The 23,764-nt window shown below is 39.4% G+C and overlaps 1 protein-coding gene across 3 annotated transcripts; it reads left to right on the plus strand.

The window, feature by feature from the left end:
• The first annotated feature begins 292 nt into the window (after positions 1–292).
• On the plus strand, positions 293–23,505 carry LOC131543345 (uncharacterized). 3 transcript variants are annotated; one of them, XM_058780607.1, is made up of 8 exons: positions 293–659; positions 2,060–2,105; positions 2,719–3,033; positions 18,288–18,330; positions 21,728–21,796; positions 22,079–22,163; positions 22,439–22,500; positions 23,182–23,505. In XM_058780607.1, the coding sequence occupies exons 1-5, from the start codon at positions 447–449 to the stop codon at positions 21,792–21,794; spliced, it is 684 nt and encodes a 227-aa protein (XP_058636590.1). In that variant the 5' UTR covers positions 293–446; the 3' UTR covers positions 21,795–21,796; positions 22,079–22,163; positions 22,439–22,500; positions 23,182–23,505. The 3 variants fall into 3 exon arrangements, with proteins under 3 accessions (XP_058636590.1, XP_058636575.1, XP_058636584.1); XM_058780592.1 differs by having other exon boundaries at positions 520–659; positions 1,915–2,105; positions 18,289–18,330; XM_058780601.1 differs by lacking the exons at positions 18,288–18,330; positions 21,728–21,796; positions 22,079–22,163; positions 22,439–22,500; positions 23,182–23,505 and adding an exon at positions 3,632–3,870 and having other exon boundaries at positions 520–659; positions 1,915–2,105.
• The last annotated feature ends 259 nt before the right edge of the window (positions 23,506–23,764 follow it).

Raw genomic sequence — 23,764 nt, forward strand, 5'->3', positions numbered from 1 at the left:
CACAACTTCACTGTAATGTGTCAGTAATAACAATATAACTTTGCCTAAAGTTACTGCACATAAAGTTTCCTTTAAATCTGGGATGAGGAACCCCAGACGCATGTTACATGCCTTTTAACTGTCATACAGGAAATTGGAAAATCTTGAATTTTTATTGTATTTATAAGAAAATGGGAACGTCTCACTATTGGGGTTCTATACTCTACACTACATAATTAACATTTTCTGTTCTCCCTTGCAGATCCTGTCAAACGAGTCACCTGTCCGAACATTGATACACCTGATTTACCGAACCCAAAGGCACTTTTAAGAGCCAACCTCTATCTCTATCCATCTATCTGTCTATCTGTCTATCTATCTATCTATCTATCCATCTATCTATTTATTTATATCTATCCATCTATCTATCTATCCATCTATCTATCTATCTATCTCGACCTCTCGCAATGCCAGGGGGGTCTACAAAAAAGATTTGTCCCTTTTGTCAGGGTATTTTATTTTGCGCACAGAAGATCTGCTTGAATTGTAAAAAGGAGCAGCCTCTGAAGCAGCGACCCAAGAAAAAGCTTCAGAGATTTGATGAGAAGCGAGAGGAATGGGTGGTTGGTCATAAGAAGAACCACAACATTGCATCCATCAAGGATGAAGCAATTGTCATGGTATGTACAATTTCTGTCGGGATACATTCAGTGGTACCATTTGTGATTAAGTGATCATGCCAGTGCAAGGTCAGAAAGGCATTATTATTATTATTTTATATCTTTTATATCAACACAAATTTAAAAGTACAATTTAACTATCAGCTTTGAAGGCAGATGAAAATTGGATTTTACAAGAATGTAATTTAATGTACTGTTTTTACTTCAGTGGTAAAACCCTTAAATAATCACATCTTAGCCTTAACACATCACAGTCCTAAATTATCTACCTCAACAAACACAGCAAATATAAGTGATAGTTGGGAATTCTGAATTCATAAAAAACAGAGGTATGCATTATGACAGAATCACAGGTGCAATATGTGACCCTGGACCACAAAACCAGTCATAAGTGATTTATACATCATCTGAAAGCTGAATAAATGATCCTTCCATTGATGTGTGGTTTGTTAGGATCGGACAATATTTGGCCGAGATACAACTATTTGAAAATCTGGAATCTGAGGGTGCAAAAAAATCTAAATAGTGAGAAAATTACCTTTAAAGTTGTCCAAATTAAGTCCTTAGCAATGCATATTACTGATCAAAAATTAAGTTTTGATATATTTACGGTAGGATATTCACTAAATATCTTCATGGAACAAAAATTTATCATTTTGACCCATTCAGTGTATTGTTGGCTATTGCTACAAATATACCCCAGCGACTTAAGACTGGTTTTGTGATCCAGGTTCACATATAATAATCAAACTTTCTTATCAAGGGGATGACAAATGGACTGCATTCATTCTACTACATTCATAATGTAGTATTTAAAGCTCTTGTCAGCTGTAAATGAATGTGTGAAGCATTCACCCATTTGACCATATAATCACTAAGGTTCTTATTTTGAATAAATCTGTAGATTGTCACTGTCCAATTGTACAGTGGTTACACAATCTTGCCAATGTAGGTGCTTAACCTGAGCTACTAATGTTGCAGAAAGTTCTATGATACCCTCATGGTTTCAGATTCATCTTTTTGCTTTTTTTTCCTACTGTATATAGAAGAGTTGTTTTTTGCTTCTACTGTATGAGCCTTTCTTGGTTGCACGTACTTGGTTATAATACAAAAGCTAAACTCACCATAAAGTAAAAAATTCTGAATCGCTTTAACCTGTATGCATTCATCAATAATGTTATATATTCTCAATAACTAATATGCATAGTTTTTTTTTTTTTTTTTTTTGCTGTTGTTTTTCTATTACTTTAAACAGCAAATGCACAATGTTGTCATTGCAACTTAAGAAACTCCATGCCATTGGATACAAGCCAGTTTTGCTTCTTGGCAAGGAGACCAAAAAGAAAGAAAACAAGTGTGAAATATTAACCCCTCGCTGCACACTCTCCACCTATGCCCAGGACTACCTTCAGAAGATAGGTTCATTTTATGAATACCTCTGTGAAGGTAAGATGCATGCACTATATTTTTAAAGTCACAGTTCACAACTTGTGTTGAGTATGCAAAAGATTTTTTCTCAATGTTTAGGCCTAAATCTTAAAGGGATGTCCCCCCTCTAAAACATAAATTCAGTCATCAACTCCTAATTCCTTGACAGTAGAAACTTGGGAGAGGTTTCCATTTTTATGTAACCAACACAGTGTTTGTTAGCACAATACTGGGTCTTTTCATACAATTAAAGTTTTAAACATTAATTTATCCTTAGACACAGATCTCCCTCAAACCATTTTGTAAGATTTGGAAAACTAGCCTGCAATTTGTAAGACAACTGTATTTATCAGTCATTGATGACTGAAATTTAGTTTTAGAGTGAACCATCCCTTAAACAATTGTCTTATTCACTCCCCAAAAGAGAGCAAGCTTTTGGGAATGATGGGAAGAGCACAACACATGTATGTCAAATTCCAGCTGACCACATTTGCAGTTTGGCACCCACAAACCCACAAAATTGGACTGTATGATTCTAACAGATTAACACTTAAAACATAGAGGTTATCCATGGGTTTGAACTGCACCTGTTTTAATTAAGCAAAACATAACACTTGTTTAACTTGCACAGGTTGGAACCAGAATTCCAGTGGCAATGATGATCAGCTGATTACTCTGCACCTCACACCCTGTGACTCATTGGAGAACACAAGCAGCCGGGAGGAGGTGAGGACCACACAGGTGGAAGAGACAAGGAACATGCAGGTGGAGCAGGCGACCATTATGGAGGGGCAGGCGGAGCAGATGAGCATCACGGAGGGGCAGGCGGAGCGGGCGACCATTATGGAGGGGCAGGCGGAGCAGATCAGCACTACAGTGGGGCAGGTGGAGCAGATGAGCATCACGGAGGGGCAGGCGGAGCAGATGAGCACTATAGAGGGACAAGGTAATTAGGACAGATTTAAAAAGTTACAGTTTAAATTTGTAAAGGCTTGAAGTATTTGAACCATGGGTTACCTTAACATTACTCGACTTTTAGTGTTTTTTCCCCATAGAGCCTTATGCAGGTAAGGGCTGCATGATATATCTTTTTAGCATCGACATTGCAATGTGCGCATGTGAAATAGTCACACTGCAGGACGCATAATGCCAAGTAGGGGAAAATAACTCAAACATGTCATGGGTGTTGGAATGAATTTTGTGAGTCTATCATAAATCGGAAAAAAAAAAAATACTACTAATCGAATGCTGCAAGTACTACTCCTAGGTTTTTTTTTCCGTACACTTATATGTCAGGGGCATTGTTGTTACGCTGTTAAAGCTTGGATAGGCAATGTTAGAGAAACCAGCCAGAGTAGCTAGATTTTGAAAGTATCCAACTGAAAAAAATCCTACCTCTCCTATCAGGGCTCTCACCAAAGTAACTCCCCCAAAACACATGAACGCGCTTTGTCTGACTACTGCTGGTGCACTAACCATATCAAAGCATACGTCGGTCCCTCGGCAGTGTGTGAAACTTGTATGGACTCACTTGTATTCTACAGGCACACACTCCCGATGGTAGCTTCCAATGTTAATATGGTGGAAAAGGCCACTGCTTATTACAGACCTTCGACGAGGCTACTGTGGCGAGTGGGGCGGGGCCGAGAGCCGTGGGAACGGAGCGAGGCCGGTGGAGTGAATGATAATGAGCGACACCTGCGCCACTCACCGGTCTCGAGTCCCACGGAGGAGCTCCGGAAGGATAAAAGGAGGAGTGACGACAGTGGAAGAGGAGAGAGGACCAGGCCTGGACTTTTATTTTGTATTTTATGTGCGGCAGTCGTCCGTGAGGGGCTGCCGCTTTACTTTGATGTTTGTTTATTTTATTAAAAACTTTGTTTAAATGTTCGCCGGTTCCCGCCTCCTTCTTCCCGATCTACGAACTGTGTTACAGCTACATTTCAGAGTTAAGAATATTAGAATAATTTTAATACTTATATCTGGCTATGCCACACCACCATTTACCCACCCCTTGCGTTCCCTTAACAAGTCAGCAAAGGATCTTGTTAAACAAATTGTGATTATCACAAATAGAATGGACATAAGCAAAAACAAATAAGTGGCGTTAATTAATCAACCTTAATTCAGTCACAATAAAAATTGAATTTAAAGGAGACCTATTATGTTAATTTCCAGTTCTATATTTTTATTATGATACTCCACTAGAGTAATTTTGCGTGATCCACAGTTACGAAAAATTAACCTTATTTATCTTAAACTTGTTTGTCAGAAACAAGCCTTTTTAGATGGAGCCTTCTAGAAGCCTACTATGGTTACTATTCTAATGAGCCTGCATGTAATGTAAAGTGTGGAGCCAAATATAACCGGCGTGTTTGCACACATATTTACTATAAGAGAGAGGATGGCCTTTTCTCATATTTTGTTCATATTTTCTCATATCTAGACACACCTGGGACACATACAGGCATGGACAAAAATATTGACACCCCTGCATTTCTATGAAGGTAAATTTGGTGCAAAATAACTGAGCGTCCGTGACAGTTGTAGTTGTAGAGAAGAGTCACACATGTGTATCAGTAAATTTGAGGCCACAGACAAAAGTTGCAAACTTGTAGATTTTTTTCTCTCTCCCACAAACACAACACAACAGTTACACCTTCTCGAATCCTTCATTGCAGATACACAAATCCTATTCTACGAATCACAAATTAAGAAACTCGTACGCTCACATGTTTTGCTACTATTGCTGCAGTGAATATGGTGCAAAACACACTCACAGTATTTGAATTCTTGCAATGAGATTTGCACACTTGTAGAATGTTTTCTTATATATATTTTTTTCTTAGATGCTTTTTCTAGCACAAACACAAGTACATAAGGATAACGGCTTGAATCTGCTGCTACGAGTCTCAGATGTTGTTTTTCACTTGCAAATGACAAGTTTCGCGCTCTCCCTTTTGCACCACATATCTGTGTGACAAATGGAGCAAAAGTGATTTGTGCATCTGTAGACGCAGCGGCGGCCACTCTGCAGAGATCAGAGAAGTTTGGCCAATCAGAAGAGCTTTGGGCGCCTATCAGCGGTGAGAAAAAAACTTTTGCGAGCTGTGAGCATCTTCCGGAGCGGAGAGCGGCGACTAATAAAGGTGTGTTCTCTTTCAAGCATACGTCTCGGTGTCTCGCTATGGGATACGCCCCTTCCGCGTATTCCTCAGAAGCCCTGTTACATTAAGCCAGCCCCAATTGGCTGGCAGACGTGATGTTGTGTCTGGGAGTGGCCTCCCCACCCTTCAGTATAAAAGGAGCGACACAACGTCATTACGACATTCAAAAACCTCTTCTCGCTTCACACCAGAAGCCTTTAACGAACTCTCGGACGAATGACTGGCCACCACTCCGTTTTTCGCCAGATTCCTTCAATTTTGCATTCCAGCTGATTGCAAGGATTGTTCGATACAACGATGGCTGCAGCAATGCAGACTGTCCCGGCTAGTGAGGGAGATGCTGTGCGACTTTGTTCATGCGGGAACAAAATTTCATGCAAAGATACACACCAGTTCTGCTCTGCATGTCTTGGGCTGAAACACGCCCAAATGGCGATCGAGAACTCCGGTTCCTGTGAACACTGCGCACGCTTCACTACGAAGAGCCTTCGTCGCAGGCTAGCACGCCAAGCTAGCCTGTCAGGCCACGATCCCCTCATGTCACCTAGCCCCGTTCCAGCTGCCACTCCGCAGGTATCCATTCCTGTAGAGCTGCCCACCACGGCAGCTTTATCATGGGGTGAACAGCGGGTGAACAGCTTGACGTTTGCGTCCCTCTGCCCAGTGTGTTCAGCACGGATGAGGAAGAAGACGCGCTCGATTTTTGAGGAAGAGGGACAATCGGATTTTCTTCTCTCTGAAGAAGAGGAAGATTTCGAGGACTCCCCTTTCCTCCCCCCTGCGCACATGGCACAACCCCTCCCCGCGGCGGGGACCACGGAAGATGCGGACGGGTCACCATCCCCGCTGCTCAGTGTGGATCTGCAAGATGTGTGCAAACGCGCTGCAGAGAAACTAAACATTCTGTGGCCGACCGTGGTAGCAGAGGCTGCAAAGTCTCGCTACGAGGGTAAGAGGCTGCCGAGAGCGAAACGGGCAGCACGGCAGCTCCTTCCTGTGTTTTCAGAGCTCCTAGAGGAGCTTGCGGTGACCTGGAAGGACAGACTGTTCACTTGTAAGTTACCCGTACAGGGAGGATCCGCTCTCGATGTGGAGGGAATGGAGAAGGCGGGACTTCTCCGAATGCCCCCCATGGAGCCATTAGTTGCCGCGCACTTGCACCCAAAGCACAGAGCGGCAGCAAATCCGACGTTGCCATCCAAAGCGGACCGTTTTCAGTCAAGCATGACTGAACGCGCTTATAAAGCGATTGCTCTCTCTGCCAGGGCGCTGAACGCGACCTCTATGCTGACTGCGTACCAAGCGGAATTGCAGGATGAAGCATCGACCATGCCAGGTCAGATGCACTGGGAAGAGATCTGTGTTGTTACAGATCTTTCTCTGCGTCTTCAGAGGTGTGCGGTTCAAGCCGCGGGCAAGGCCACAATGGTCATTCATGGCTAATCTCTCTGACAGGGAAAAAGAAGCTATCCTGGAAGCACCGGTGGTCGCAGAGGGCATCTTTGGCTCGGCGTTGACACTGATGCAAAAGAGATGCGAGGAAAAGAAGAGGGATGATGAGGCTTTGCAGCTCTGTATGCCTAGGAAGGCACAGTCTGCACCCCCTCCGCCACCTCGGCAGACCTTCGCACAAGTTACAGCCTGCCCACCCCCCAGCTATCGAATTCCTCGACGGCAGAGACCGAACGTGAATGCAGCGGGTCACAGCGGAGTCCCGGAACAGAGAACTGCCTGGCCTAGGAAGAACTACCCGCCTGCAACAGCTCAGGCGGTCCAGCCAGCTCCTCAACCTCATCCTCACTCCCATCCTCAGGGAGCGAGGAGGAAGAAGAAGGCAGTTTGATGGGGTCTTCCCCCGGGGAAAGGAGCACACAAGCCCCCCTGTTCGCGAGCTCCCGATCCCCAGATGTTCAGCGTTCGACAAGGGACGAGTTTCGAAGTTCCCGGATGTTCTGTGGGAGAATAGAGCCCGGTTGGGCCAGGGGAACCAGAGCAGTGAAAAGAACGAGGGATGGTGCAGTGGTGTACACCCACCCACTAGTCATAAGCACTTTTCATGTTCAAAACACGTTAACAGACCACAGCATAACATCACCTCGGGGAGTTATTGCTCCCTTAGAGGTGATGAAACACTTCAACTCTGTCCAAGCGCTAAATGCCCACGCATGCGCAGTACAGACAACAGACTTGTTCGCGGCTCAGCCACACGAGGGCGCCAGAACGCTGCAAATAAACAGTTGGCGAGAATGCACACAGTCCCGTTGGGTATTAACCCTCTGGGGTCTGAGGTCATTTTGGGGCCCTTGAGATGTTTTGACATGCCCTGATATTTGTGCTTATTTCAGCTACTTAAAACATACTATTGACCAACATGTAATTTTTTTTGTATTCAGCACAAACTGTGCTACAATAATATGTGACCAAGATGGATGTACATGTTTGCATTTTTTAGAAAAAAAATATTATGCGTGGTTAGTAAGTTTTGGGGAAAAAATGTAGCTGAAATAAGGCCTTAAAACCCACACTAAATAGTCCTGACCAAGACTTTTGAGTAATCAGTCTTGTAGCCTAGAATATTTACTTCAAAATTATGTGAAAATCATTCTGCTTACTCATTCACAGAAAACAATATATTGATTTAAAATTTTCAAGACATGTTTTGTCATCGAGGGTCTATATGCGAGGGAGTGGCAATGGCCATGAATATTAAGTGAGTCTCACCTGAGAGACAAAGGGCCCTCCCATAATGGCCCCTAATGGCCCATCAGTGTGACTGTGACTGTGAGGCAGGTAAGAGAGAATGTGAGGAGATTGAAAAAAAGGTTTTTTTAAATTATTTGTATTTTATTTACAACACAGTATAATCAAAACATACATAATGAAGGTCAAAGACACATTATTGTGCACACTGATCTAACCACAGAGATGTGAACAGACTTTGAGTCATACCTGCAGCAGATTCTGTTCAACAAGTGAAACAAGTAAATCATACCTGATATTTACGTGTGTTATTTAAGTGTTTCTACTTCTTTCCATGGATTCAAGAAGAAAAAAAAACAATCAGTAGAAAAGGAGCTTGTTTTGACATAGAATATCAGTGTAGTTGAACATCTGATGTTGGTACAGCGCTCTCAGAGGAAACAGTTTGAAGAGACATCAGGATTCATCTGGTGCTGGTATCTGATTCAATAAAATACAAACAAAAAAAAACATTTGTGAGCATGTCAATATCAGGAACATCTGTATATATATCATAAATATCATATATATCACTATCATAAAAAAGAGAAAGAAATCTTATATCTGAGAAACTAATTATTATTGTTTAGCACGTTATTCAAATCTATTTCTGAACAGAGTAGGCTATTAATAATAAACATGTACTAAACATACTTAGACTCGTAGCATTCATCATGTTACAGTGTACACTCATATTACTTTTATTGTTTTATATAGAGCATGAAAACATCATCGCGCCGTAAGAAATTTAAATACAATAAACTGCCTATCATATTCAAAATGTTTTACACGATTTCAAACATTGTAGTCAGGAATTATAGTTTGGGAAAAACCCAACTATGATTTTGTAGTCATACAGTCTAGTATGTATGATTTTATAGTAGCCTATGATATGATTCTGTAGCCACAGACTCAAGCATGCTTTGTACAATAAAAGGATGTACTTTGTACTATAAAAAATTATATTTTATATCTGAGAAACTAATTATTATTGTTTAGCACGCTATTAAAATCTATTTGTGAACAGAGTATTAATAATAAACATGGTCTAAACATTCTTAGAGGCGTAGCATTCATCATGTTGTCGTTTGGGGGAAAACCCAGCTAACTGTTAGTAGATCTGTTCAAGTTTATGTCACAATAACACGGTAACTAATGTAAAAAAGAAACATTACTTACTCATCTCCTCTGCTGGATGAAATCGTGTTCTTCTTTCGAGGGAAATCCTGCCTTTACTCAGCGCATCTTCTTCCAGAAAGGAACCGTAGCCGCGATGAAGGACCTCCTCTTTGTTTGTGTTGTTGGGCGTTTGCACGCGCGCACTTACCACGTGGCTATTTACATATGAACAGCGCGAGACGCGCGAGGGCGGGATCACATTAGAGATAATGAGTCAGACGGGACAGACTGAACATCGTGTTGGTTTTATACGGATTACTTCATCACAGAATGTTTGTTTTCGATAAGGGGATAGATGCGCTGGCACACGAATGGCCTCGCACTCTCCTTTACGCGTTCCCACCGATAGCGTTGATATCCCCAACACTCTACAGAGTGAAGGAGGAGGGACTAAAATTGATATTAATAGCTCCGAGTATTAATATGCAAATGGGGCGTGTTTGAGTGCTGGTGCGCAACTAAACATGAGATTCCCTTTCAGTGTTCAGTGGCAGTTGTTCTATCATTTCTTCAGGATTTGATAGACCAAGGGAAAGCGTTTTCAACCATTAAAGTGTTTCTGGCTGCCATATCTGCTTGTCAGATTGGTCTTGATAACAAAACTGTGGGGCAGCATCCTTTGGTATGCAGGTTCATGAAAGGTGCGCGCCGCGCCAGTTTCAAAACCGATTTCCCCCTCATGGGATTTGGGATTGGTACTAGATGCCCTTTCCATGTCCCCATTTGAGCCGCTGGATAAGGTTGATTTAAATATATTGTCACTTAAGACGGCACTGCTGTTAGCGCTAGCTTCGGCAAAGCGCATAAGCGAGATTCACGCATTTTCAGTGCATTCAGCGTGTTTGCAGTTCATGTCTGGGGATGCAGGGGTAGTTCTGAAACCTAATCCTGCATTCATGCCCAAAATAGTTAAGGATATCATTCCTCTTGAGTTAAGAGCCTTCTATCCACCACCTTTTGCTTCGTCAGAACCGCAAAAGTTAAATGCATTGTGTCCAGTGCGTGCTTTACGCATTTATACAGAAAGAACTAGAGGGTTCAGGGAGAGTGATCAACTGTTCGTATCTTGGATGAAACCTTGTACGGGGAAGCCGATTACTAAGCAGCGTTTATCGCACTGGATAGTGGAGGCGATCTCGTTTGCATATTCCAGTAAAGGTCTTGTGTCCCCATCCGGTTTACGTGCACATTCAACAAGGGGAATGTCAACTTCCTGGGCTCTATTTAAAGGAGTCACGTTACAGGATATTTGTGAAGTGGCGAGTTGGTCCTTGCCGCATACATTTGCAAGGTTCTATAAACTGGATGTTACGGCTCAGACTTTAGCGCATGCAGTATTGAGTTTAGGAATGTGAGTCACGAGTCATGACTCGTTCAGCCCCGGATGTAGTAATGGTGGTTGGCAGGAGACTTCTAGGCAGGCTATCTGGCAATACGGGAGTTAGGATATCCCATAGTGAGACACCGAAACGTATGCTTGAAAGAGAACAATAGGTTACTTGCGTAACCCTGGTTCTTCGATAGCATTAAGTGAGGTGTCTCACCAGATCACCCTCCTTGCTGTGAGAAGCGAGGAAGAGGTGTGCTTGTTTTGAATGTCGTAGTGACGTTGTGTCGCTCCTTTTATACTGAAGGGTGGGGAGGCCACTCCCAGACACAACGTCACGTCTGCCAGCCAATTGGGGCTGGCGTAATGTAATAGGGCTTCTGAGGAATACGCGGAAGGGGCGTATCCCATAGCGAGACACCTCACTTAATGCTATCAGAGAACCGGGGTTACGCAAGTAACCTATTGTTTTTTTTCTTACTTTTTCTGAAATCACTCACCGTTATACTGTACAGTATATTTGTTTATAGTTTAAATATTAAATGAGTTTAGCTTCGACCCTCATAAAACTCACCTACCTGTAGTCTTCTAGTAGTCCTAATCAGTGTTGGGCAGTAACTAGTTACTAGTAACTTTAAGTTACTGTAATAATATTACTTTTTGCAGTAACTAGTAGTGTAACTAATTACTAATAAGATGTCAGTAATAATATTACAGGTGCCATCCATAAAACAGCTTAGTTACTTTTGATGGCTCAACCCCGCTGATTTATAATCCAACAATCAAATAATTCCTAGATTTATTTTCATAATTTTCATGACTCACACATCCCAGTCAACAATTTGATCTCACAATGATCTCACCCTGATTTCACAGGATACTCATGATGAGGTCACGATGTGAGGTAACAGTGAGCTAAAAGTGTAACCTCACAGCGCCCTCACTGTGTGCTCATACTAATGTGAGGTCAAAGTGCACTCACTGCACAGAGACTAGGTACCCAGCATGCATTGCAACATGAAGCTTTTGATTGTCACCATTGTTGAGATTCATACACTGATTATTGATGTCTCTCTTTGTTTTTAAATGAGACGGTAGTTAATAATGTTTGTGTCTTATGCTCTTATCTTTCATAACTGTTTATGAGACTGCTGGATCCTATACTGTATAATCACAGAGCTACTATATTTAGAAACTGTTGATTAATAAAATCTCACCAAGACTGCATATTGAGTGTAGGTGATGACCATGTTGTTGTCATCAATAACACACCAATATCACCTGGTTGCAGTCTCTTTTTGGGTTTTTTTGCCATAACAGATGTGCTTTACAAACACAGTTAGAGCAGCCTCAAAAACATATAATGTTATGAAGTCAAGGGTCAAGAGCCCAACTAAAGCAAACACTACTCACCATGATGGTAACGTATGTTTCACTTGTATCTTATAACAGAAATCTGTTAGCTGGGCGTGCACTCATGAGCTCATCATGTGAGAGCACTGTGATATCTCTGTGATAGTGTTGAGAAACAGAAAGTAGAATGTACCCCTGGTGACTAATATTTGAACTGCCTCCTCTCAACCTGTTCAACATTTTGAATTCACAATGAGCTCATATATTACTCACACTGTGAGGATCACCGTATGAGAATGGTGTGATGTCACTGTGATCATCGTGTGATCTCACGTGTTGACTGGGATGCATGTGATGTCCCCAGTGCAGGCAAGCCTGGAATATGGAAAAGCTTACATTCAGCAGATAGAAGTATTGCATTATATTGATTTTTTTTCAGGAAAAAAACATGATTTGAACACTGTTGTGTAAGTTGTGGCTGTACTTTACTCTGGCATTTCCTCCCTCTGATCAGCATGTGCTACATTATATTACTATAATTAAAAATCTTTTTGAAAAATTAAACCGTTTCTTACAAACTTATGTGATTTGATAAAATACATAATGAAATGTTTATGGGTAACTGAGAAATTACAATTAGCTTCAAGCTGCACATGACCATTAATGAGATGAATACAACACTTCTACTTGAATGCCACCATCAATCACTATTGAGTGTTGGTAATAACTTCTGACTGCGATCCAATGTGGATTTTGGTGAAATGATGAGGCAGAACTATGTTATTAATAACATTCTAGAAGAATTTTATGTGGAAGATACAACTTCTGTTGGGTGTGAAGAAAAAGTAATGCAACTAGTAACTAATTACCGTTGCAAAGTAAAGTAACAATCAGTGTTGGGATTGTTACTCAAAGAATGCAATATATTACTCATTACTAGTCATTCCTTTAAAAAGTAATATTGTTACTTTATTTATTACTTTCTGGCAACAGTAATTAGTTACACTACTAGATACATTACTTTTTCTTCACACCCCACAGAAGTTGTAACTGCGTATCTTCCAGATACAATTATTTTAGAATGTTACTAATAACATATTTTATAGTTTGCCCATCCCTGCTTCAACTCACAAAGAGGCTTCATAAAAGATAAACCCGTTAATTAAATAGATTACTATGAGAGTGTCGTATAAAAGACGATTAAATATATTTGTTAAAAAGAAAGAAAATGTACCTTTATTGGTATTTGCTGCTGTCCGCTCCGGAAGATGCTCGCAGCTTTTATTATTATTTTATTATTACCCCCTGCTCTTTCGGCTGCCAGTGAATAGGCACCTAAACTACACTGTAAAGAGATTGCTATAAATTTTACAGTAGCTGGATGTATTATTACTGTATTCTCATTTAAAGTATTATTCCTGTATTGTCAATATTAGTACTGTTCAGTTTATTAATTTTTTTTACCTGTATTACCTGTATAAAACAATCTAATTGCAGTACAACACTGTATACCATATTATTTTACAGCCCCCAACACCATAAAGATCACTAACTCATTAGCATTTGTCTTTATAATATTCTTTTTAATTGTTGAACATGTTCTTTTTAAAAATACAAATACAAATGACAAATCTTCATCTCCAGCATGTGCTAGCTGAAAAAGGGCCTGACCACAGTCCCCTGGGGACTTTGTATCTGCAGCATGGCAAAACAGACTTCACAGAAATAAAAATACAGTAAAAATTTGTTTGAGTTGTTGTGTTAAATTTCAGTAATTTTGGCAAAGTTGACAAGCTCTCTGATGAGAAACACCATGAGGGGATTCAGGCTGATGCTTTGTCTTTGCACCCTCTTCCCGGAACTCCATCTGATCTGTTACTGAATCGTATCCCACCAGGGTTGATTCTCGGAATGAACCTGCAAGCACAAGAAAAAAAAAATATTTCAAACAAGTGTTTACAGAATTTTCCCTAACTGCCAGATTTTGTGCTGTATGCACTTTGAGATGAATAAAAACACTATATACTCTCTGAACGCACCTACAAGGAAGGTGCATAATTAGTTGATAATCCATCACAAATCATTACATTTATAATCCATTCCTTATAATGCATTCCTGTAGATCAAACAGTAGATCAAAGTCAAGTCAAGTGACCATTATTTTATATAGTGCTTTTTACAATGCAGATTGTGTCAAAGCAGCTTTACAGTATTAAACAGGGAAATAGTGTGTCGAGATAGTGTGTCATTCTCCTCTGGCCAGACGAACCAGCAGGTTGTTCCATGCTGCAGCAGAGTCAGATTGTGCAGAGGACTCATCTGGTTCCCGTGGTCCTGTCCCGTGGCCGTCTAGGAGACAGGGTCTTCACTGGGGATCAGTCTCTGGGGCTCATCTAGATGTCCTGGTCTCCACTGAAGTTCAGGGCTGTAGAGGTCATCTCTAGGTGCTAATCCACCATCTGATCTGGATACGGACTGGATCGGGTGGCTACGGTGACCTCGGAATAAGAAAGAAACCGACTAATATCAGTGTAGATGCCATTCTTCTTACGATGTAACGAGTACATCGTGTGTTATGGGAAGTGTAAACCGGTTCCGGTTGATCTAATTAATGCAGCCTAACAATCCTTTAACGGATTTGAATTATAGAAGTGTATTAGTGTGTTATGTGTAAGCCAGGTTAAAGAGATGGGTCTTTAATCTAGATTTAAACTAAATATGCTTCCCGAACAGTGTTAGGTAGATTGTTCCAGAGTTTTGGCGTTAAATAGGAAAAGGATCTGCCGCCCGCAGTTGATTTTGATATTCTAGGTATTATCAGATGGCCAGAGTTTTGAGAACGCAGCGGACGTGTAGTACTATAGTGTGATAAGAGCTCGCTCAAGTACTGAGGAGCTAAACCATTCAGGGCTTTATAAGTAATTAGCAAGATCTTAAAATGTATATGATGTTTGATAGGGAGCCAGTGCAGTGTTGACAGAACCGGGCTAATATGGTCATATTTCCTGGTTCTAGTAAGAACTCTAGCTGCTGCATTTTGAGCCATCTGTAGTTTGTTTATTAAACGTGCAGAGCACCCACCCAATAAAGCATTACAATAATCTAGCCTTGAGGTCATGAACGTATGAATTAACGTTTCTGCATTTGACATTGTGAGCTTAGTGTTATATTGCTGAAATAATGGGGTTGATTATCAAGGGAATGGATAACGATTTAAAAAAACAAAACAAAACTTTAACTAGTTTACTTCGGCTAACTTACCAGTTGATGTTATTCCCGTTACAATAGCAATCACAAAAAAAGCCTCCAACTGGAATGTATTGCAGATGTCATTATCCAGACCACAAACTAGAAAATAATAATAATAATAATAAAAAAGCAGTAATTGAAAATACTGTTTGGGTAACTTAACTCAATAAAAATGTGTACATAATGCAGCACAGTTTGCTTTTGATTAAAGCATCTGGCAAAAGCATGAATGTAAAATCAAATGTATTTTGGGTTACCTAATTTCAATAAAATTGACAGCTGGCCATATTGTGATTCTGCCCTTAATAGTCAGCATCCCTGTTTTTGCTTGGAGCAATCTCCTGTAACAGAGTCACAATCCTGTTAGTGTTATTTTAGTTTATGGCAAGAAAAAACTACCATACAATAACAGAACTCACAGGTTATAATAAAATAAACATTCATAATATTTCTTAGCCAAACTTCCCATATATTGCTAGTCCGTTCCTATACCCGTTCTGTGGGTTAGTGAGCAGCAGCCAGTGTCTAATTCAGCTAATTCTATTAATATAGTAGTTGATGGCAGCTTACTCACCTGTTGTTACCACGATTCAATCACAGGAAAAGACTCCAATACAAATAAATATAATACAAAAGATGTATAACAGCGGTGTATCTTAACTCATTTTTCTTTACTATTTTCACGTTAGCTCCCTGTTATGTAACGTCTGACATAACCTGCGATAAAAAGGCAGTGTAGAATTATTATGCTTCCCTGATTAATTTACTCTGGATAACTGACGTTAACTTAACTTACCAGCTGATGTAATCACTGTCGCGATGGCTCCAAAATACACCCTCGACGTTGCAGATGATACAAAACTTCAGATACAAAACAGATCCACAAACTTGATCATAAAAAACCGAAGAACTATAAAGAATAACAAAAACCGGATACAGTGTAGCTTCTGATTGGCCAAACTTCTCTGATCTCTGCAGAGTGGCCGCCGCTGCGTCTACAGATGCACAAATCACTTTTGCTCCATTTGTCACACAGATATGTGGTGCAAAAGGGAGAGAGCGCGAAACTTGTCATTTGCAAGTGAAAAACAGCATCTGAGACTCGTAGCAGCAGATTCAAGCCGTTATCCTTATGTACTTGTGTTTGTGCTAGAAAAAGCATCTAAGAAAAAAAAAATATATATATGTAAGAAAACATTCTACAAGTGTGCAAATCTCATTGCAAGAATTCAAATACTGATTTGCGGATGTACAAAATTCGTCCGCGACTTCACATTTTTGATGCAGGTGTGTGAGTGTGTTTTGCACCATATTCACTGCAGCAATAGTAGCAAAACATGTGAGCATACGAGTTTCTTAATTTGTGATTCGTAGAATAGGATTTGTGTATCTGCAATGAAGGATTCGAGAAGGTGTAACTGTTGTGTTGTGTTTGTGGGAGAGAGAAAAAAATCTACAAGTTTGCAACTTTTGTCTGTGGCCTCAAATTTACTGATACACATGTGTGACTCTTCTCTACAACTACAAATTCCGCTGTCACGGACGCTCAGTTGTTTTGCACCAAATTTACCTTCATACATTTCTGTCAGTTAATAAATGCACCACTTCTCCCAGAAACTTGTTGCAGTTATAAATTGTTTGCATTGGAACAACACAAAAAAACCCAGGAAAAAATCCAAATCTGAGACATTTTACACAAATCTCCAAAAATTGACGCTCAACTTAATATTTGGTAGCACATCCTTTGGAAACAATAACTGAAATCTTATGCTTCCTGTAACCATCAGTGGGTTTCTTACAGCTCTCTCCTGGAATTTTGGACCACTCTCCTTTTGCCAACTGCTCCAGGTCTTTCAGATTTGAAGGGTTTCTACTCGAGATCTCTAGACAGGTGCTCTATGGGATTTTGATCTGGACTCATTTCTGGCAACTTAAAACTTCCAGTGCTTTGTCTTAAACCATTTTTTGGTGCTTTTTGAAACATGCTTTGAGTCATTGTCCTGCTTTAAGACCCATGACCTGCTTTAAGACGGAGACCCATACGCCCTACATTGCGCTCCAGAATTCTTTGGTAGTTTTCAGATTTCATAATGCCATGCACACAGTTACAGACATCCAGTGCCTGAGGCAGCAAAGCAACCCCAAAATATCAGTGAGCCTCCACCATGTTTGACTGAGGGACAGTGTTCTGTTCTTTTGAAGGCCTCGTTTCATTTTCTGAAGACATGTAGTACAATGATGTGCTTTACCAAAAAACTCTGTTTTAGTCTTATTTGTCCACAGGACATTCTCTCAGAAGGATTTGACTTCCTCAGGTACGTTTTGGCAAACTCCAATCTTGATTTTTGTTTCTGTGTCAGCAGTGGGGTCCTTCTGGGTCTCCTACCATAGCGTCCCTTTTCATTCAGATAGCGATGGATAGTGCGAGCTGACACTGTTGTATCCTGTGCCTGCAGGTCAGCTTCAATTTGTTTGGAAGTTGACCGAGGTTCTTTATCCACTCTTTGATCAATCCTTTGTTGCAATCTTTCATCAATTTTTCTAATTCGTCCACATCCAGGGATATTAGCTACAGTGCCATGGGCTGTAAACTTCTTGACAGTGTTCTGCACAGTGGAAACAGGAACATTAAGATGTCTGGAGATGTACTTGTATCCTTCAGACTGTTCATGCTTTTCCACCATGTTTGTTCTCAAATCCTCAGACAATATTTCACTCTTCTTTCTTTTCTCCATACTCAGTGTGGTACACATAGACACACAAATATTGTCAATTTTTACACATTTTAACTGGTTGCAAATGTGATATTGCCAGTTCCTATGCATTGCTACAGGTAGTTTAATTACAAATTAAAGGAGCATCACATGCTTGAAATACAATTATTTCTGAAGGTTCTGAAAAGCTGTCAATAATTTTGTCCAGTCCATTTTTGGAGATCTGTGTAGAATGTCTCAGATTGGCTTTTTTGTGTTGTTCCAACGCAAACAATTTGTAATTGCAACAAGTTTCAGGGAGAAGTAGTGCATTTATTATCTGAAAGAAATGCAGGGATGCCAATATTTTTATTTTTGTCTGTGACTGTATTTCCAGTGTGTTAAAAAGACATTACAAAGTGCATTTTGTCCCTTTTTTAATGTTTTTTTTTTCCTGTGTATATATGACTAAGCTGTAATCTTCTATCCCACAGAGGGACCAAGGCATATGCCTCTGAGGAAAAAGCCACAAAAGAGTAAGTGCATGTAAATGCAATGACCGATGCTTCTATCAGTGTGTTGACATTGCTATGTTTACTCCTGGTTATTTCCTATAGTTCCATTGTTTATTTTTTGTGTCTACTACAGATAATTAGTCCTAACAGACAATGTATAAAATCCAGCTGGCTTAATGTGTCAAATTTTACCTAAATGAATTGCCAAGCAGTAGAGAAAGTAGCAGTGTAGTATTCTCAATCAGAGGTGGACAGTAGTGAAGTATTTTTACTTCACTCAAGTAAATTTAAAAAGTATCTGTAGTTTATCAGAGTGTTTTTCTTTGCAAAATTTTACTTCACTACATTCCAGAGCATAATGTCATACTGCACTACATTTCATGAATTAAAGTTTTTTTAATACTTAAGAACATTAAACATGTAGTACTTTCTTGTACTCAAGTAAATATTTGAATTACTTTTACTTGAGTAAAAGTAAGAAAGTAATAGATTTCTAATGTAATTAAGTATTAAATGATATTTAATATGGAACGTAGTGCAGTAAAAAGTACAATATTATGCTTTGGAATGTTGTGAAGTAAAGTTTTCTAAAGACAAACACTCTGCTGTAAAAGTATTTTTCAAGTGACTGTAGTAGTACTTTATACGAGTAAAAATACTTCACTACTGTCCGCCTCTGTTCTCAAGTTCGGTTCCATGGTACAAGTTAAACCTGGTTCAACTTGTAAGTAGTGATAAACATCACTTGTCATCCTTGCAGGTCTGGTCACTACTAGGGCTGAAACGATTAGTCGACATTATCGACAACGTCGACAATAAAAAACTGTCAACAAATATTTTTGTTGTCGAGTAATCGTTTGATCTCACATGACCTAAAGCAAGAGCCTGCAATACTCCAGTTCGACCAGTGTGGCGCTGTAGCGCAAGAATGTAATTCAGCCCTCCTGGATGCAATTGAAGAGAAGAAGATAAACCCGAACCTGAGCGGCGTTTGATGAATATGTAAATACAGGTGCTGGTCATATAATTAGAATATCATCAAAAAGTTGATTTATTTCACTAATTCCATTCAAAAAGTGAAACTTGTAAATTATATTCATTCATTACACACAGACTGATATATTTCAAATGTTTATTTCTTTTAATTTTGATGATTAGAGCTTACAGCTCATGAAAGTCAAAAATCAGTATCTCAAAATATTAGAATATTTACATTTGAGTTTGAATAAATGACCATCCCTACAGTATAAATTCTGGGTATCTCTTGTTCTTTGAAACTACAATAATGGGGAAGACCGCTGACTTGGCAATGATCCAGAAGACGAACATTGACACCCTCCACAAAGAGGGTAAGTCACAGAAGGTCATTACTGAAAGGTGTGGCTGTTTACAGAGTGCTGTATCAAAGCATATTAAATGCAAAGTTGACTGGAAGGAAGAATTTGGGTAGGAAAAGGTGCACAAGCAACAGGGATGACCGCAAGCTTGAGAATACAGTCAAGCAAAACCGATTCAAACACTTGGGAGAGCTTCACAAGGAGTGGACTGAAGCTGGAGTCAGTGCATCAAGAGTCACCACGCTCAGACGTCTTCAGGAAAAGGGCTACCAAGCCACTTCTGAACCAGAGACAACGTCAGAAGCATCTTAACTGGGCTGTGGAGAAAAAGAACTGGACTGTTGCTCAGTGGTCCAAAGTCCTCTTTTCAGATGAAAGTAAATTTTACATTTCATTTGGAAATCAAGGTCCCAGAGTCTGAAGGAAGAGTGGAGAGGCACAGAATCCATGTTGCTTGAAGTCCAGTGTGAAGTTTCCACAGTCAGTGATGATTTGGGCTGCCATGTCATCTGCTGGTGTTGGTCCACTGTGTTTTCTGATGTCCACAGTCAACGCAGCCATCTACCAGGAAATTTTAGAGCACTTCATGCTTCCTTCTGTTGACAAGCTTTATGGAGATGCTGATTTCATTTTCCAGCAGGACTTGGCACCTGCACACACTGCCAAAGGTACCACCCAGTCAGCAAACAAATTTGGCCCAGACTTGGCATGCATCTGGCACAGTTGGCATTCATCCGGCACTGGCATACAGCATGTGGGCCAAACATGGCCCGGGTTCGGCAGAGATGGTACCGGGTTTAAGACGACACACAAGACATGGGCCAGATGTCAAATGCAGTATTTGGCCCAGATGTCAAATGCAGATATGTGGGCCACACAAGTATTGCTGATCTTGACCCATATTTAAAATCCATTTCAAATATTTTTGAGTAAAATGCCAATGTTTTCCCATACAGAAAGGTAATATATTCACATAAATGTGAAACTGTTAAATATATTTTTAAAATATATTTTTAAAATGCATAACATGAAGCTCATGTTGTGTGTTATTATGTGTTTACTTGTATGCAAAATTATATTCATGCCTCATATGATATTATATAATATATGATATTATATAGTATAGTATAGAATAATATATTCTGTTGTTTTATATATATTCATATATTCATTTGCCATTCATCCGGCACTGGCATACAGCATGTGGGCCAAACATGGCCCGGGTTTGGCAGAGGTGGTACCGGGTTTAAGACGGCACACAAGACATGGGCCAGATGTCAAATGTAGTATTTGGCCCAGATGTCAAATGCAGATATGTGGGCCACATAAGTATTGCCGATCTTGACCCATATTTAAAATCCATTTCAAATATTTTTGAGTAAAATGCCAATGTTTTCCCATACAGAAAGGTAATATATTCACATATATGTGAAACTGTTAAATATATTTTTAAAATGCATAACATAAAGCTCATACTGTGTGTTATTATGTGTTTGTATGCAAAATTATATTCATGCCTCACGATATTATGTAATATATGATATTATATAGTATATTATAGAATAATATATTCTGTTGTTATATATATATATATATATATATATATATATTCATCTGCCATTCATCCGCACTGGCATACAGCATGTGGGCCAAACATGGCCCGGGTTCGGCAGAGATGGTACCGGGTTTAAGACGGCACACAAGACATGGGCCAGATGTCAAATGTAGATATGTGGGCCACATAAGTATTGCCGATCTTGACCCACATTTAAAATCCATTTCAAATATTTTTGACTAAAATCCCAATGTTTTCCCATACAGAAAGGTAATATATTCACATATATGTGAAACACTGTTAAATATATTGAAATACATTTTGAAAATATATTTTTAAAATGCATAACATAAAGCTCGTATTGTGTTTAATTGTGTTTGCATGTGAAATTATATTCATGCCTCATATGATATTATATTATATGTTATATTATAGAATAGTATATCCTGTTGTTTTATTTAGCCTATATAACTGACTTCAAACAATGTTTTTCATTCACTGCTTTTGTTGAATCTTTACTTTACAGGAGTGGTATAGTGTCTTCAAAAAGACCGTTAGCATCACAACCGTTAACTATAGAGGCTAACAATTAGAGGTAAGGTAACTTATACATTTGAGCTCTTATTAATGAACGTTTGAGCTTTTAAGCACCTTTTATGTGTAGATGAGCGGCTTTGATAGTTTTGTAAATGTTTTGCTGATACTTTGTCAATAGATAAATGGAAGTCACTATAAGCTAATTAATTTAACCTAAAAGTCTGCACTGTGGGGGTCAATCGGTGACGTCACTTACATGAACTAATGGGCTGAAACTATTTCAAACACATTTTGAACTTTCATTGCAAACAAATATTGATCAATTGTACTATGATTTCAGGAGCGTCAGAAAAAAATACCTAAAACAGGGGAAGTTACAAAACAATTTGTAATGTGAGCTGCTGACAGAGATACAGGAAACACAGGTGATCTGAGAAGTCTTATTAAATAACTTTATATGAATTTTTCACAGTATATTTCAACTATATCATCATGCATCTGTAAAACCTAAAAATATGAATTCTGGTATCTTAAGATTTTTTGTATGTTTTGTATATTATTATTATTATTATTATTATTATTATTGCATTTCACCTCTCCTGTAGTTTGTTTATTTCTAATAATCCTGACATTGAATACTACATTTGTTGGCTATGTGACATATTGTTCCTATTCTTCCATGCTTATGGCTGTGCTGCAGAGCTGGAGCGGAGCAGATCTCCTGTCAAGAACATCTCCAAAGCACCATGAACCATCTGACTAGTAAGTAAAACCTCAAACATTCAAAGTTTGTCGAATATTCAAAAAATATATCAAATATCAAATATTTCCCAGACAGCAAGCAGTGTCGGCCCAGATCCGGCCCACATCTGGCCCGCATGGATTTCAAGCGGGCCAGATGTGGGCCGGATCTGGGCCGACACTATGTTGCTGTCTGGGAAATATTTGATATTTATTTGATATATTTTTTTGAATATTAACACTATGTTGCTGTCTGGGTTCCTGTATGTCCTACAAGGCCATCTTGTTTAACTCTGCTCTGAGGACACTTCATATACAACAACCTACAGAGGGGTCAATCATAATTCAAAAAAAGACACAGATGATAATAAAAAAGTTCTTTGAAATTAAAATTTATAACAGTAAGACAGAACCAGTACTGTGAATGCACCTCTCTTCAAACTGTAACGGTCTGTATATTATTTTCTAAACTTTAAATGTAGTGAAATTTTTGTTCAAGCAGACTTTGTTGCTCGTGGAAACCTCACGCGAGCCTGAAAGATACTTAAAACTTAAAATATTATTTGCACTCTTGAAGACTGTTCACCAAATACTAAATTTCAGTCCAGCAGAATTTTCTGCACACTTCACCCCCGAGGCCAAAAATGAGCATTGTGAATGTAAGAGCCTCACACTACATTGTTTGTTTGAATTGTATTTCAGGGCAGTTCGTGAAGACGGATAACCTGGACAGAAGTCAGTTCCAGATCCAGCCTCCACACCAGACTTCTCACTCACAAGGATTGCTGTCTACTAGATATTATGTGTACTCTTCAGACTTAGGTTCATGCAGATATTATTCAGGGACATGAACACTTGAATACTGCAAAAATAGAGAAACTACCTTATTTAAGAATTTTGTGTTAATTGCGTGAACATTAAACAAATATATTTATTTTACTGTTTTTTGTTTTGTATTCCAAAGCACCTAAAAGCCAATTCACACTGCCATACTCCAACAGGGTGAACACACTGACCAAGCAAAACAAATAAGCATGTTTTTATAGTTTTGTGAAAGTGTGAACTGACAATGCTGTATGTTAGGTGTGAGATTCATTCAACTTGGTTTGCTGATTAAACATGATTAAATATTTGTTCAGAATATTTTGTTGTTGTTGTGACTATTCATCTAGGAGGGGTGTGTATCAAGTGGCTTGGTTATGGTTTTGTTGAGGCTGACATGTGGAACCCATCTGATCCAGCGTATAGGACCAGAACAGGGCCAGCTATGGTCATACAGAACCTC

The sequence above is a fragment of the Onychostoma macrolepis genome, chromosome 01 (genome assembly GCF_012432095.1).
Source record: "Onychostoma macrolepis isolate SWU-2019 chromosome 01, ASM1243209v1, whole genome shotgun sequence".
Taxonomy (NCBI): Eukaryota; Metazoa; Chordata; class Actinopteri; order Cypriniformes; family Cyprinidae; genus Onychostoma; species Onychostoma macrolepis.

Excerpts from the sequence above, each read along its gene's own strand:
- LOC131543345 (XM_058780607.1), top strand. The coding sequence starts at position 447 with ATGCCAGGGGGGTCTACAAAAAAGATTTGTCCCTTTTGTCAGGGTATT. Across the intron at positions 2,106-2,718 it reads TTATGAATACCTCTGTGAAG|GTTGGAACCAGAATTCCAGT; the intron begins GTAAGATGCATG and ends TAACTTGCACAG. Across the intron at positions 3,034-18,287 it reads GAGCACTATAGAGGGACAAG|GAGGGACCAAGGCATATGCC; the intron begins GTAATTAGGACA and ends TTCTATCCCACA.